The sequence below is a fragment of the Oncorhynchus nerka genome, linkage group LG7 (assembly GCF_034236695.1).
Source record: "Oncorhynchus nerka isolate Pitt River linkage group LG7, Oner_Uvic_2.0, whole genome shotgun sequence".
Lineage (NCBI taxonomy): Eukaryota > Metazoa > Chordata > Actinopteri > Salmoniformes > Salmonidae > Oncorhynchus > Oncorhynchus nerka.
Genome location: NC_088402.1, coordinates 81,091,743 through 81,106,259, shown reverse-complemented (window position 1 = coordinate 81,106,259; position 14,517 = coordinate 81,091,743). Strand labels below are relative to the sequence as shown.

The window sequence follows — 14,517 nt, the reverse complement described above, 5'->3', positions numbered from 1 at the left end:
TAACAAAAAGTTAAGAGGAGCACCAAAGCATAAATAGCCCACTGAGCTTGATCCCAATCGAAAGAGTAAAGGATCTAGATGAGGAAAGATTGTAGGATTCAGTGTTTTACGTCTGACTTGGGATCAGTGGACGTAAAAGTACAGTTACTTCCGAGCTGTGTCACAAGAAGGAGAAAAAAATTATAAAATTGATTGAATAAATTATGAATAAAGCTATTTTTATTAGATGCTAAGAACTATCTCCAGATCATAAATATCAGTATATAGAATAAACATTCGATACCAATTAGGAAAAACAAACAGACAAACAAAGAGACAAACACCTGTGACTAAAGCCTGAGGTTACCTCCCAAATGGCACCCTATTCCCTATGTAGAGCACTACTTCTGACCAGAGCCCTATGGGCCCTGTTCAATAGGGAATAGGGTGCCATTTGTGATGCACTCTGCGACTGGGAGTCCTCAGACAGGATGTACATACTGTATATCACAGACTGTTTATGCATTTCCCCTCGTGTTTTTTATAACTATAAAAATGGTTGCACAGCACATTATGATACCGCACCGAAGCATATTTTTTTATGACAGGTATTTTCATTCAGGATGTGGTCTTTAGTTTCAAATTAGAAAAGTACTCAACTTCTTTGGAAAGAAATGGCGGTCGGCTGTCAAAGGAAAACATTACTCAGACTTTCTCCATTCTATTGAATATCATATAAACAGGATTTCATATAAACAGGATTTCATTCTCCATCCTCTCTCTGTGCGATTATTGCACAAAAAAACAAAGGCTTTCAGCATAGCCTGGAAAGAAAAGAGACAAACTGGGCAGCCCAAAGAAATAGAATGAGATGTCCTTCTGATTTCTGTAGTGTTGCCTGGCTCTGAAAGAATGCTGAGAACAACCTGGATCTCAACCTCTCACAATTGTAATGTGTGGAAGGAAAAATACATGCTGCTGATGGAAAAAGGAAGAGCATATTGCTTTATCTTCCCTTAGACTGTTGGTGTGAGGCCTCCCAGCTGTGTAGCTGCTGTACATAGGCCTAGAGGATAGATTAAGGACCATCCATGTGAACGAGGAAGGGAATATATATTATACCAATGAAGAGAGATATCACTCAGGCTTTTTTGTTAGCTAGGGTGACCTGGTTAAAATAGTGAAATATTCGCCTAGAGCTCCGACTGTCCTTTTGAGGAGGATATGAGCCTAATATAGTAACATATTTGATACAATGTGTGTTCAAAAATAGTTATTTGTTGCTGTAACACAACAGAGGAAGGAGGCCGGATACCAGCTGTAATACCACTGACATCATCATCCATGGGGGTAGCAGTAGGGGCAGGGAGCAAATGGACAGGTTATGTCCCAAATGGCACCCTATTCCCTATATAGTGCAGACCCAAAGCCTGTAACTCTGTAATGGCAGTATACAGAGACGCCAGGCTACAAGTGCGAAAACCAGAAGAAAAAATGAGATGCTTGTCAGAAACAGGAAAACTGCTCTGAGAGCACATTCCAGCCAGATCCCTTCCAGGACAATGAGGGGTGGGACAAAATTGTGTATTTAAAATCTCCGTAGGCTTGATATTGCGCATGAATCAGGAACAGAGCAAAGTTAGGTTCCTAGGCATTCTATGTAGGATACTTTATCGAGATGGAGATATTAGCTGTTTGAGAAGGTATTTAATTGTGTTAGTTAAGTTATTTATTAAAAGCAGAAGACTGACGTCTAGTAGCCTATGTTTCAGGCTCGAGTTTCGTGTTTTCGGTTTATCAGTGGAAGATTTTAGCCCGAGATACAGGGTCATTGTGTTGCGCTTCAGACGATACAAATATGTAATAACTTGGACGGACTATATCTCGGACATAAGGATCGCTAATTTTTCGTCAGATATTTTGGAGTTTCAGTTTAGAATCGTTTTTATTGGATGTGTGACATAGTTTTAAGAGACCGAAAAGGTTGAGAGGAGCAGTCCGTGTAGTGACTGATCAGCATCGAAAGGGGAAAGGATGTGGTGAGATGTTAGGATTGAACATTTGGAACTAAAACCGTTCACTGAACTCAAAAGTTGACACACGATTGAAGACGTATCTCATACATGACTTTTGGGTGTCTTTTAATACTTTAAAATACACATTTCGTTTTTAATATGGGACAAACGTGCTGCATTTCCATGGTACACCATTTGGCTTCCGCGTGAAAAGCAAGAGGAAAGAGAGCTGCACGTAGAAGGGAAAAACAGGTAAAAGTCACATTCGATCTGACATTTGTGACAGCTGTTCGTTTACATTTTTGTCTCGGTGTGGATTGCTTTTCTAATAACTGGGAACATTTAGTTATTACAAGTATCTGTTGTAGGCTATGATTGTGAGAATGAACAGGTGGATGCTGGTAAATCACGTAGCCTACCTCTAATTAAGCAATAATGCCCGACGAGGTGTGGTATATGGACAATATACCACGGTTAAAGGCTGTTCTTATGTACGACGCAACGCAGGAGTGCCTGGATACAGCCCTTAGTCGTGCTATATTGGCCATATACCACAAACCCCCAAGGTGGCTTATTGCTATTATGAACTGGTTACAAACGTAATTACAACAGTAAACAAGTAATTTTGTGTGATACCCGTGGTATAAGGTCTAATATACCACGGGTTTCAGCCAAACAGCATTCAGGGCTCAAACGAGCCGGTTTATAATGCCTAACTGACATATGTCACACCTGGACCACAACGGACAACTCTGAACCACAGCGGCGCTTATTGGATAGAACGCCTTCAAATGTTTCCACTCTAGAATGTCTCCAGCAGTGACATTGAGCATTATCCTTTTCAATTATGGGCTAAATTAGTGTACAAACGGGCTTTAAAATTAAGAAAAATGTCCTGATATAACCATGTTATCATGCTTTAATAATATAGTTGGACATTTAGCAGTTTCTCAGTATTCCAAAAACATCTGGAAATATCCTTTGAGAACTAAATATTTATTTGAGAGCTTCTCTTTCGAATTAAAGGAATGGAGGACAAAGAAGCAGAGAAGAAATGTGTAAGATCAACATGACTTCTACGACCAAGATAAAGCACGGTTCAGGTTACAGGATAGAACATTGCAAAAGATGGCCCGTTATTGAGTCTATTGAAAGCAAAACCCAGAGCCCATATTCATAAGGCAGTGTCAGAGTAACAGTCCTGCCGATCTAAGACCGGGTTTGCCTTTTAGATAATAATGAATATGATTATATGAATGAGGGACATGATGCTAGATCAAGGGCCTCATTCATAAAGCGTCTCCGAGTAGGAGTGCTGATCTAGGATCAGGTCCCCCGTCCATGTAATCTTATTCATTAATATCTAAAGTCAAAACTGTTCCTTGATCATCACTCCTACTCAACACTTTATCTTTCCCATCATCAGTAGTCTTTTAAGGTGTTGTGTGGCCTATTATGACGAGCCATGGTGCAGGCCATCTGTAGTAGAGGAGCCAGGTGTGGTTAACTGTACCAGGGAGCCATCTGTAGTAGAGGAGCCAGGTGTGGTTAACTGTACCAGGGAGCCATCTGTAGTAGAGGAGCCAGGTGTGGTTAACTGTACCAGGGAGCCATCTGTAGTAGAGGAGCCAGGTGTGGTTAACTGTACCAGGGAGCCATCTGTAGTAGAGGAGCCAGGTGTGGTTAACTATACCAGTGAGCCATCTGTAGTAGAGGAGCCAGGTGTGGTTAACTGTACCAGTGAGCCAGGTGTGGTTAACTGTACCAGGGAGCCATCTGTAGTAGAGGAGCCAGGTGTGGTTAACTATACCAGTGAGCCATCTGTAGTAGAGGAGCCAGGTGTGGTTAACTGTACCAGTGAGCCAGGTGTGGTTAACTGTACCAGGGAGCCATCTGTAGTAGAGGAGCCAGGTGTGGTTAACTGTACCAGGGAGCCAGGTGTGGTTAACTGTACCAGGGAGCCATCTGTAGTAGAGGAGCCAGGTGTGGTTAACTGTACCAGTGAGCCAGGTGTGGTTAACTGTGCCAGTGAGCCAGGTGTGGTTAACTGTACCAGGGAGCCAGGTGTAGTTAACTGTACCAGTGAGCCAGATGTGGTTAACTTTACCAGTGAGCCAGGTGTGGTTAACTGTACCAGTGAGCCAGGTGTGGTTAACTGTACCAGGGAGCCAGGTGTGGTTAACTGTACCAGGGAGCCATCTGTAGTAGAGGAGCCAGGTGTGGTTAACTGTACCAGGGAGCCATCTGTACCAGTGAGCCAGGTCTGGTTAACTGTACCAGTGAGCCAGGTGTGGTTAACTGTACCAGGGAGCCAGGTGTAGTTAACTGTACCAGTGAGCCAGGTGTGGTTAACTTTACCAGTGAGCCAGGTGTGGTTAACTGTACCAGTGAGCCAGGTGTGGTTAACTGTACCAGGGAACCATCTGTAGTAGAGGAGCCAGGTGTGGTTAACTATACCAGTGAGCCATCTGTAGTAGAGGAGCCAGGTGTGGTTAACTGTACCAGTGAGCCAGGTGGGGTTAACTGTACCAGGGAGCCATCTGTAGTAGAGGAGCCAGGTGTGGTTAACTGTACCAGGGAGCCATCTGTAGTAGAGGAGCCAGGTGTGGTTAACTGTACCAGGGAGCCATCTGTAGTAGAGGAGCCAGGTGTGGTTAACTGTACCAGGGAGCCATCTGTAGTAGAGGAGCCAGGTGTGGTTAACTGTACCAGGGAGCCATCTGTAGTAGAGGAGCCAGGTGTGGTTAACTATACCAGTGAGCCATCTGTAGTAGAGGAGCCAGGTGTGGTTAACTGTACCAGTGAGCCAGGTGTGGTTAACTGTACCAGGGAGCCATCTGTAGTAGAGGAGCCAGGTGTGGTTAACTATACCAGTGAGCCATCTGTAGTAGAGGAGCCAGGTGTGGTTAACTGTACCAGTGAGCCAGGTGTGGTTAACTGTACCAGGGAGCCATCTGTAGTAGAGGAGCCAGGTGTGGTTAACTGTACCAGGGAGCCAGGTGTGGTTAACTGTACCAGGGAGCCATCTGTAGTAGAGGAGCCAGGTGTGGTTAACTGTACCAGGGAGCCATCTGTAGTAGAGGAGCCAGGTGTGGTTAACTGTACCAGTGAGCCAGGTGTGGTTAACTGTACCAGTGAGCCAGGTGTGGTTAACTGTACCAGGGAGCCAGGTGTAGTTAACTCTACCAGTGAGCCAGGTGTGGTTAACTTTACCAGTGAGCCAGGTGTGGTTAACTGTACCAGTGAGCCAGGTGTGGTTAACTGTACCAGGGAGCCAGGTGTGGTTAACTGTACCAGGGAGCCATCTGTAGTAGAGGAGCCAGGTGTGGTTAACTGTACCAGGGAGCCATCTGTACCAGTGAGCCAGGTGTGGTTAACTGTACCAGTGAGCCAGGTGTGGTTAACTGTACCAGTGAGCCAGGTGTGGTTAACTGTACCAGGGAGCCAGGTGTAGTTAACTGTACCAGTGAGCCAGGTGTGGTTAACTTTACCAGTGAGCCAGGTGTGGTTAACTGTACCAGTGAGCCAGGTGTGGTTAACTGTACCAGGGAGCCAGGTGTGGTTAACTGTACCAGTGAGCCAGGTGTGGTTAACTGTACCAGGGAGCCATCTGTAGTAGAGGAGCCAGGTGTGGTTAACTGTACCAGGGAGCCATCTGTAGTAGAGGAGCCAGGTGTGGTTAACTGTACCAGGGAGCAATCTGTAGTAGAGGAGCCAGGTATGGTGAGCCAGGTGTGGTTATCTGTACCAAGGAGCCAGGTGTGGTTAACTGTACCAGGGAGCCAGGTGTGGTTAACTGTACCAGTGAGCCAGGTGTGGTTAACTGTACCAGGGAGCCATCTGTAGTAGAGGAGCCAGGTGTGTTTAACTGTACCAGGGAGCCATCTGTAGTAGAGGAGCCAGGTGTGGTTAACTGTACCAGGGAACCAGGTGTGGTTAACTGTACCAGTGAGCCAGGTGTGGTTAACTGTACCAGGGAGCCATCTGTAGTAGAGGAGCCAGGTGTGGTTAACTGTAGCCAGGGTGGTTAGTAGATCCAGGTGTAGTTAGAGGAGCCAGGTGTGGTTAACTGTACCAGGGAGCCAGGTGTGGTTAACTGTACCAGGGAGCCATCTGTAGTAGAGGAGCCAGGTGTGGTTAACTGTACCAGGGAGCCATCTGTAGTAGAGGAGCCAGGTGTGGTTAACTGTACCAGTGAGCCAGGTGTGGTTAACTGTACCAGGGAGCCAGGTGTAGTTAACTGTACCAGTGAGCCAGGTGTGGTTAACTTTACCAGTGAGCCAGGTGTGGTTAACTGTACCAGTGAGCCAGGTGTGGTTAACTGTACCAGGGAGCCATCTGTAGTAGAGGAGCCAGGTGTGGTTAACTGTACCAGGGAGCCATCTGTAGTAGAGGAGCCAGGTGTGGTTAACTGTACCAGGGAGCCAGGTGTGGTTAACTGTACCAGGGAGCCATCTGTAGTAGAGGAGCCAGGTGTGGTTAACTGTACCAGTGAGCCAGGTGTGGTTAACTGTACCAGTGAGCCAGGTGTGGTTAACTGTACCAGGGAGGCAGGTGTAGTTAACTGTACCAGTGAGCCAGGTGTGGTTAACTTTACCAGTGAGCCAGGTGTGGTTAACTGTACCAGGGAGCCAGGTGTGGTTAACTGTACCAGTGAGCCAGGTGTGGTTAACTGTACCAGGGAGCCATCTGTAGTAGAGGAGCCAGGTGTGGTTAACTGTACCAGGGAGCCATCTGTAGTAGAGGAGCCAGGTGTGGTTAACTGTACCAGGGAGCCATCTGTAGTAGAGGAGCCAGGTGTGGTTAACTGTACCAGGGAGCCAGGTGTGGGGAGCCATCTGTAGTAGAGGAGCCAGGTGTGGTTAACTGTACCAGTGAGCCAGGTTAACTGTACCAGGGAGCCATCTGTAGTAGAGGAGCCAGGTGTGGTTAACTGTACCAGGTGTGGTTAACTGTACATCTGAGCCAGGTGTGGTTAACTGTACCAGTGAGCCAGGTGTGGTTAACTGTACCAGGGAGGCAGGTGTAGTTAACTGTACCAGTGAGCCAGGTGTGGTTAACTTTACCAGTGAGCCAGGTGTGGTTAACTGTACCAGGGAGCCAGGTGTGGTTAACTGTACCAGTGAGCCAGGTGTGGTTAACTGTACCAGGGAGCCATCTGTAGTAGAGGAGCCAGGTGTGGTTAACTGTACCAGGGAGCCATCTGTAGTAGAGGAGCCAGGTGTGGTTAACTGTACCAGGAAGCCATCTGTAGTAGAGGAGCCAAGTGTGGTTAACTGTACCAGTGAGCCATCTGTAGTAGAGGAGCCAGGTGTGGTTAACTGTACCAGGGAGCCAGGTGTGGTTAACTGTACCAGGGAGCCATCTGTAGTAGAGGAGCCAGGTTTGGTTAACTGTACCAGGGAGCCATCTGTAGTAGAGGAGCCAGGTGTGGTTAACTGTACCAGGGAGCCATCTGTAGTAGAGGAGCCAGGTGTGGTTAACTGTAGGGAGCCAGGGAGCCAGGTGTGGTTAACTGTACCAGGGAGCCATCTGTAGTAGAGGAGCCAGGTGGAGCCAGGTGTTTAACTGTACCAGTGAGCCAGGTGTGGTTAACTGTACCAGTGAGCCAGGTGTGGTTAACTGTACCAGGGAGCCAGGTGTGGTTAACCAGGTGTACCAGTGAGCCAGGTGTGGTTAACTGTACCAGGGAGCCATCTGTTAGTAGAGGGAGCCATCTGAGCCAGGTGTGGTTAACTGTACCAGGGAGCCATCTGTAGTAGAGGAGCCAGGTGTGGTTAACTGTACCAGGAAGCCATCTGTAGTAGAGGAGCCAAGTGTGGTTAACTGTACCAGTGAGCCATCTGTAGTAGAGGAGCCAGGTGTGGTTAACTGTACCAGGTGAGCCAGGGAGCCATCTGTGTTAACTGTGGTGTGGTTAACTGTACCAGGGAGCCATCTGTAGTAGAGGAGCCAGGTTTGGTTAACTGTACCAGGGAGCCATCTGTAGTAGAGGAGCCAGGTGTGGTTAACTGTACCAGGGAGCCATCTGTAGTAGAGGAGCCAGGTGTGGTTAACTGTCCCAGGGAGCCAGGTGTGGTTAACTGTACCAGGGAGCCAGATGTGGTTAACTGTACCAGGGAGCCAGATATGGTTAACTGTACCAGGGAGCCAGATATGGTTAACTGTACCAGGGAGCCAGGTGTGGTTAACTGTACCAGGGAGCCAGGTGTGGTTAACTGTACCAGGGAGCCAGGTGTGGTTAACTGTACCAGGGAGCCAGGTGTGGTTAACTGTACCAGGGAGCCAGATGTGGTTAACTGTACCAGGGAGCCAGGTGTGGTTAACTGTACCAGGGAGCCAGGTGTGGTTAACTGTACCAGGGAGCCAGGTGTGGTTAACTGTACCAGGGAGCCAGGTGTGGTTAACTGTACCAGGGAGCCAGGTGTGGGGAGCCAGGTTAACTGTACCAGGGAGCCAGGTGTGGTTAACTGTACCAGGGAGCCAGGTGTGGTTAACTGTACCAGGGAGCCAGGTGTGGTTAACTGTACCAGGGAGCCAGGTGTGGTTAACTGTACCAGGGAGCCAGGTGTGGTTAACTGTACCAGGGAGCCAGGTGTGGTTAACTGTACCAGGGAGCCAGATATGGTTAACTGTACCAGGGAGCCAGGTGTGGTTAACTGTACCAGGGAGCCAGGTGTGGTTAACTGTACCAGGGAGCCAGGTGTGGTTAACTGTACCAGGGAGCCAGGTGTGGTTAACTGTACCAGGGAGCCAGGTGTGGTTAACTGTACCAGGGAGCCAGATATGGTTAACTGTACCAGGGAGCCAGGTGTGGTTAACTGTACCAGGGAGCCAGGTGTGGTTAACTGTACCAGGGAGCCAGGCTCTGTTTGCAAATCCCTTGAAGTATTCTGTTTCCATTTATCATGTTGGTTTAAGCATGCGAGTATAGAGGAGAGCTGATTCTACCTCACATGTTAGAGAGAACATATACAATATCTGAGTCCCAAAAGGCACCCTACTCCCTACACAGTGCACTACTTTTGACTGGAGTCCTATGGGTCCTGGTCAAAAGTAGTGCACTAAATACGTGATAAGGTGCCATTTGGGATGTACTCAGTAATTGAACCTTACAGACAGACCACTAAGCCTTGCTTTGCCATGTCTGTCTAATGCAGATACAATTAGACATACCAGACCAGACTCCCAGTCTCTCTCTCATCGTAACAAGCTCTGAGTCACAACAATCACAGGATTAAAGCTGTAAATACTTTACTAATCAACAGATACTGAACATACAATCATGGATATCTGTGGGGGAAAAATATTAGCTGAATGACAAAGATTCTTCTGTCATCTGATCCTATGTAGTAAATTGTTTTACAAAGTTAAATAGATCAGTTCAGTTGTTTAGGCCTATAATGTCCCAATGTAGTAGAATGCTGCTGTTGCCTCCACTGGTTCCTTTCCGCCCCCACCACCACAACATCTATGTATTCCAGAGGGGACTTTCCTCCCCACCACCACAACATCTTTCCTAATCCAGTAGGAGGACTTTCCTCCCCACCACCACAACATCTATGTAATCCAGAGGGGACTTTCCTCCCCCACCACCACAACATCTATGTAATCCAGAGGGGACTTTCCTTCCCACCACCACAACATCTATGTAATCCAGAGGGGACTTTCCTTCCCCACCACCACAACATCTATGTAATCCAGAGGGGACTTTCCTCCCCACCACCACAACATCTATGTAATCCAGAGGGGACTTTCCTCCCCACCACCACAACATCTATGTAATCCAGAGGGGACTTTCCTCCCCACCACCACAACATCTATGTAATCCAGAGGGGACTTTCCTCCCCACCACCACAACATCTATGTAATCCAGAGGGGACTTTCCTCCCCACCACCACAACATCTATGTAATCCAGAGGGGACTTTCCTCCCCACCACCACAACATCTATGTAATCCAGAGGGGACTTTCCTCCCCACCACCACAACATCTATGTAATCCAGAGGGGACTTTCCTTCCCACCACCACAACATCTATGTAATCCAGAGGGGACTTTCCTTCCCCACCACCACAACAACTATGTAATCCAGAGGGGACTTTCCTCCCCACCACCACAACATCTATGTAATCCAGAGGGGACTTTCCTTCCCCACCACCACAACAACTATGTAATCCAGAGGGGACTTTTCTCCCCACCACCACAACATCTATGTAATCCAGAGGGGACTTTCCTTCCCACCACCACAACATCTATGTAATCCAGAGGGGACTTTCCTTCCCACCACCACAACATCTATGTAATCCAGAGGGGACTTTCCTTCCCCACCACCACAAAATCTATGTAATCCTGAGGGGACTTTCCTCCCCACCACCACAACATCTATGTCATCCAGAGGGGACTTTCCTCCCCACCACCACAACATCTATGTCATCCAGAGGGTACTTTCCTCCCCACCACCACAACAACTATGTAAAATGGATTGAGAGATGGGACTGAGATACTTTTCAGATGAGAGTGAAAAGATGACAAGGGCTGTGTTTTCCCACAGGTCTGAGTAAAGACCGTGGTGTTGTGAACAGAGTGTAGACAAACAAGAAGACACAGTGAGAGGAAGTATGTGTGTGTTTGGTTGTACTATCCTTGTGGGGACTAGAGTCCTCACAAGGATAGTAAAATAAGGACAATTCAGACAAGTGGGGACATTTAGTCTGCGGTGGAGAAGGGAGATCTGAACTAGAGAAGGTATCAGAGACAGTGGGGTTAGTGCTCCTCCATAGAGAATAGGCCAATTCAATGGGTGGAGCTGTGTTTACACAATGTTTGTCTTCATAAAGGCCCTCAGATTAAAACACAGCTGACATGTCGGATGCTGCATGATACAGTGACGAATGGGGTGCATGCATGTCCCAAAAACATAACAGTTACTATTCAGTTAAATATAAGGTGGCCCTGAAGTTTCAGCTGCTGGGCTTTTCTCAAGGGATGCATCGTACAGGAAATGCTAACAAACTCTCTGCCAGTCAGTGTGTAATAATGCACCACGGATTGGCTTGGAGACGTATTGTGGTAGGGCTGTGGGACTCAGAACCCTTTGTGGCCTTGTACCTCAATGCCAAACCGGAACTCCTTGGTGTTCTAGAATTGACATTACTGGATTTGTATCATATGAGGTGCTTGAGTTGAGCTGGAGCCCCGCAGATCAAATCAAATGATTTATTGGTTGCGTACACATATTTGCAGATGGTATCGCAGGTGCAGCGAAATTCTTGTGTTTCTAGTAATACCTAGCAATACAAAACGATACACACAAAGACCCCTTGACTTTTTCCACATTTTGTTATGTTACAGCCTTGTTCCAAAATTGATTAAATTATTTTTCCCCTCATCAATATTCACACAATACCCCATAACGACAAAGCAAAAACAGGTTTTTAGACATTTTTGTAAATGCATTACAAAAAAAATAAAAAATGAAATATCACATTCACATAAATATTCAGACCTTTTACTCAGTACTTTGTTGAAGCACCTTGGGCAGCGATTACAGCCTTGAGTCTTCTTCGGGTATGATGCTACAAGCTTGGCACATCTGTATTTTGGGAGTTTCTCCCATTCTTCTCTGCAGATTCTCTCAAGCTCTGTCAGGTTGGATGGGGAGCATCGCAGCACAGCTATTTTCAGGTCTCTCCAGAGATGTTCGATCGGGTTCAAGTCCGGGCTCTGGCTGGGCCACTCAAGGACATTCAGATACTACCCCCGAAGCCACTCCTGCGTTGTCTTGGCTGTGTGCTTAGAGTCGTTGTCCTGTTGGAAGGTGAACCTGGAGCAGGTTTTCATCAAGGATCTCTCTGTACTTTGCTCCGTTCATCTTTGCCTCAATTCTGACTAGTCTCCCAGTCCCTGCCACTGAAAAACATCCCCTCAGCATGATGCTGCCACCACCATGCTTCACCATAGTGATGGTGCCAGGTGATGGTGACAGGCCAAAGAAACCCATTCTCCAGCCTAGCCTCTCTAGCTTGCGTGACCCACAGAAGTGCAGACCTGAACAATGAGCACCCCCCCCCCCCCCCCCCAACACACACACACACGATGAGCCGACCTGAGTCTCCCTCTGTGGCGGGCCGGCCAGGGTGTGGCCTCTCAATGGGAGTAAGCATTGTAACTGACTAGCCTGAGTCTGGGCCAGGGCAGCTACACACACACACACACACACACACACACAGACACAGGGGCTGGACACACACAAAGCCTCCTCTCCCATCACCTACTGTAATTACAGAGCAGGCAGACTGACTGGACCCTGCGCCTGGCACTCACTCTGTTATTGTTTTTGACCTCACAACTTCCTCTGCTGACAGACTGGGGCTGTATGACTCCGACCACCAGCTGGGGCCAATGTTGTCATAACGTTAGCTGGAAACCAAACTGGGGCCTCCATTGGGAGGTTGAGGGAAAGTTGACTGTTTGCTGGGCTAGAGCTGCATGGATCTGACTGCATCTGGTTCCATTTGGTGTTCTTTCTGGCAGACATGCCCACTCAGCTCAGCCACCGCAGCCAGGCCTGGCTGTCACACTCAGACAGAGAGAGTGGGAGGACTGATTGATAGGAACTAAGAAAGAGAGAGAGAGAATAGATATAGAGAGAGCGAGAGAGAGGGGAAATGAGAGGAAACCTAGAAGTTGACGTTAATTGTGAAGCTGAGTAGGAGCTTATGAAACTGCATGTGAGAGAGAACTGTGTGTTCCAAGATTCTTTCTTTGAGTCTCTAAAAGCCTTAAACGAAGCATAATCACTGCAGCTCTAATCGCTGTCTTGTCTCTCTGACAGATATGGGGGGTGCTGCCATGCTCACAGTGCTGCTATCTGGGATGTGCCTGTGGACCTCCACCGCTCATGCAGGTAATTCAACAAAGGTGATGTGTGTGTGTGTTTGTATCTTTAGGTGTGCTAGCTTACATAATCACAAGTGTGTTTGTGTGTTTTTTAAAATCTTTGTGTATTTGTGTCTGTCCTTTTGTTTGTGTATCTGAGTGTAAGTGAGTGTGTTGCTGCTGCTGGGGAATCAGCTGGGTGCAGATGTGTGTGTAATGTAGATGCTTGTTTTCGTACTGTAGTGAAACAACAGAGAAAAGGAAGTGTGGGTGAGACCCCTGACCTGTTGGCTTCAGGGAGAGAGAAACCCCCCTCAGAGAGAGCGAGAGAGAAACCCCCCTCAGGGAGAGAGAGAGAAACCCCCTCAGGGGAGAGAGAAACCCTCAGGGAGAGAGAGAGAGAAACCCCCCTCAGGGAGGGAGAGAGAGATACTCCCCTCAGGGAGAGAGAGAGAGAAACCCCTCTCAGGGAGAGAGAGATACCCCCATTAGGGAGAGAGAGAGATACCCCCCTCAGGGAGAGAGAGAGAGAAACCCCCCTATGGGAGAGAGAGAGAGAAACCCCCTCTGGGAGAGAGAGAGAAAACCCCCTCTGGGAGAGAGATACCCCCCCCAGCGAGAGAGAAACCCCTCAGGGAGAGCGAGAGAAAACCCCCTCAGGGAGAGAGAGAGAAACCCCCTCAGGGAGAGAGATACCCCCATTAGGGAGAGAGAGAGATACCCCCCTCAGGGAGAGAGAGAGCGAAACCCCCCTCTGGGAGAGAGAGAGAGAAACCCCCCTCTGGGAGAGGGAGAGAGAGAGAAACCCCCCTCTGGGAGAGAGAGAGAGAAACACCCCTCTGGGAGAGAGAGGGAGAAACACCCCTCTGGGAGAGAGAGAGACCCCCTCTGGGAGAGAGAGAGAGAGAAACCCCCCTCTGCGAGAGAGAGAGAGAGAGAAACCCCCCTCTGCGAGAGAGAGAGAGAGAAACCCCCCTCTGGGAGAGAGAGAGATACCCCCCTCTGGGAGAGAGAGAGAGAGAATCCCCCCTCTGGGAGAGAGAGATACCCCCCTCTGGGAGAGAGAGAGAGGCCCAGTCTCAGGCCCAGTCTCAGGCCCAGCTCTATCCTCAGGCCCAGTCTCAGGCCCAGCTCTATCCTCAGGCCCAGTCTCAGGCCCAGTCTCAGGCCCAGCTCTATCCTCAGGCCCAGTCTCAGGCCCAGTCTCAGGCCCAGCTCTATCCTCAGGCCCAGTCTCAGGCCCAGCTCTATCCTCAGGTCCAGTCTCAGGCCCAGTCTCAGGCCCAGTCTCAGGCCCAGCTCTATCCTCAGGCCCAGTCTCAGGCCCAGTCTCAGGCCCAGCTCTATCCTCAGGCCCAGTCTCAGGCCCAGTCTCAGGCCCAGTCTCAGGCCCAGTCTCAGGCCCAGCTCTATCCTCAGGCCCAGTCTCAGGCCCAGTCTCAGACCCACCAAACCTGCACTTTCTCTCACCACTGTCTTTTATATTTTTCAGATCAGTCATCCGTGGGGTCATCATCAGAGGGTACATTTGTTTCTGTGTAATATTGTGAACCACAGTTACTCTATAGAGCTGTGTTACTGTTTATTATAAATCTGTCCTGTGCCTTTATGTTCACGTTTGTGTGTGCGTGCGAGCATGTGTTTT

At 48.4% G+C, this 14,517-nt stretch overlaps 1 protein-coding gene across 4 annotated transcripts in view; it reads left to right on the top strand.

Moving 5' to 3' along the window:
- The first annotated feature begins 1,519 nt into the window (after positions 1–1,519).
- Positions 1,520–14,517, top strand: part of LOC115124376 (serine/threonine-protein kinase receptor R3-like) — a 35,934-nt gene continuing 22,936 nt past the window's right edge. For 2 of the 4 annotated variants that reach the window (XM_065020862.1, XM_065020860.1), the window contains exons 1-3: positions 1,521–2,246; positions 12,829–12,900; positions 14,365–14,394. In XM_065020862.1, the coding sequence (XP_064876934.1) occupies positions 12,831–12,900; positions 14,365–14,394 (100 nt within the window). In that variant the 5' untranslated portion in view covers positions 1,521–2,246; positions 12,829–12,830. Of the gene's footprint in view, positions 2,247–12,828; positions 12,901–14,364; positions 14,395–14,517 lie in introns of all 4 variants that reach the window. The other 2 variants (XM_065020861.1, XM_065020863.1) reach the window with 2 other exon arrangements.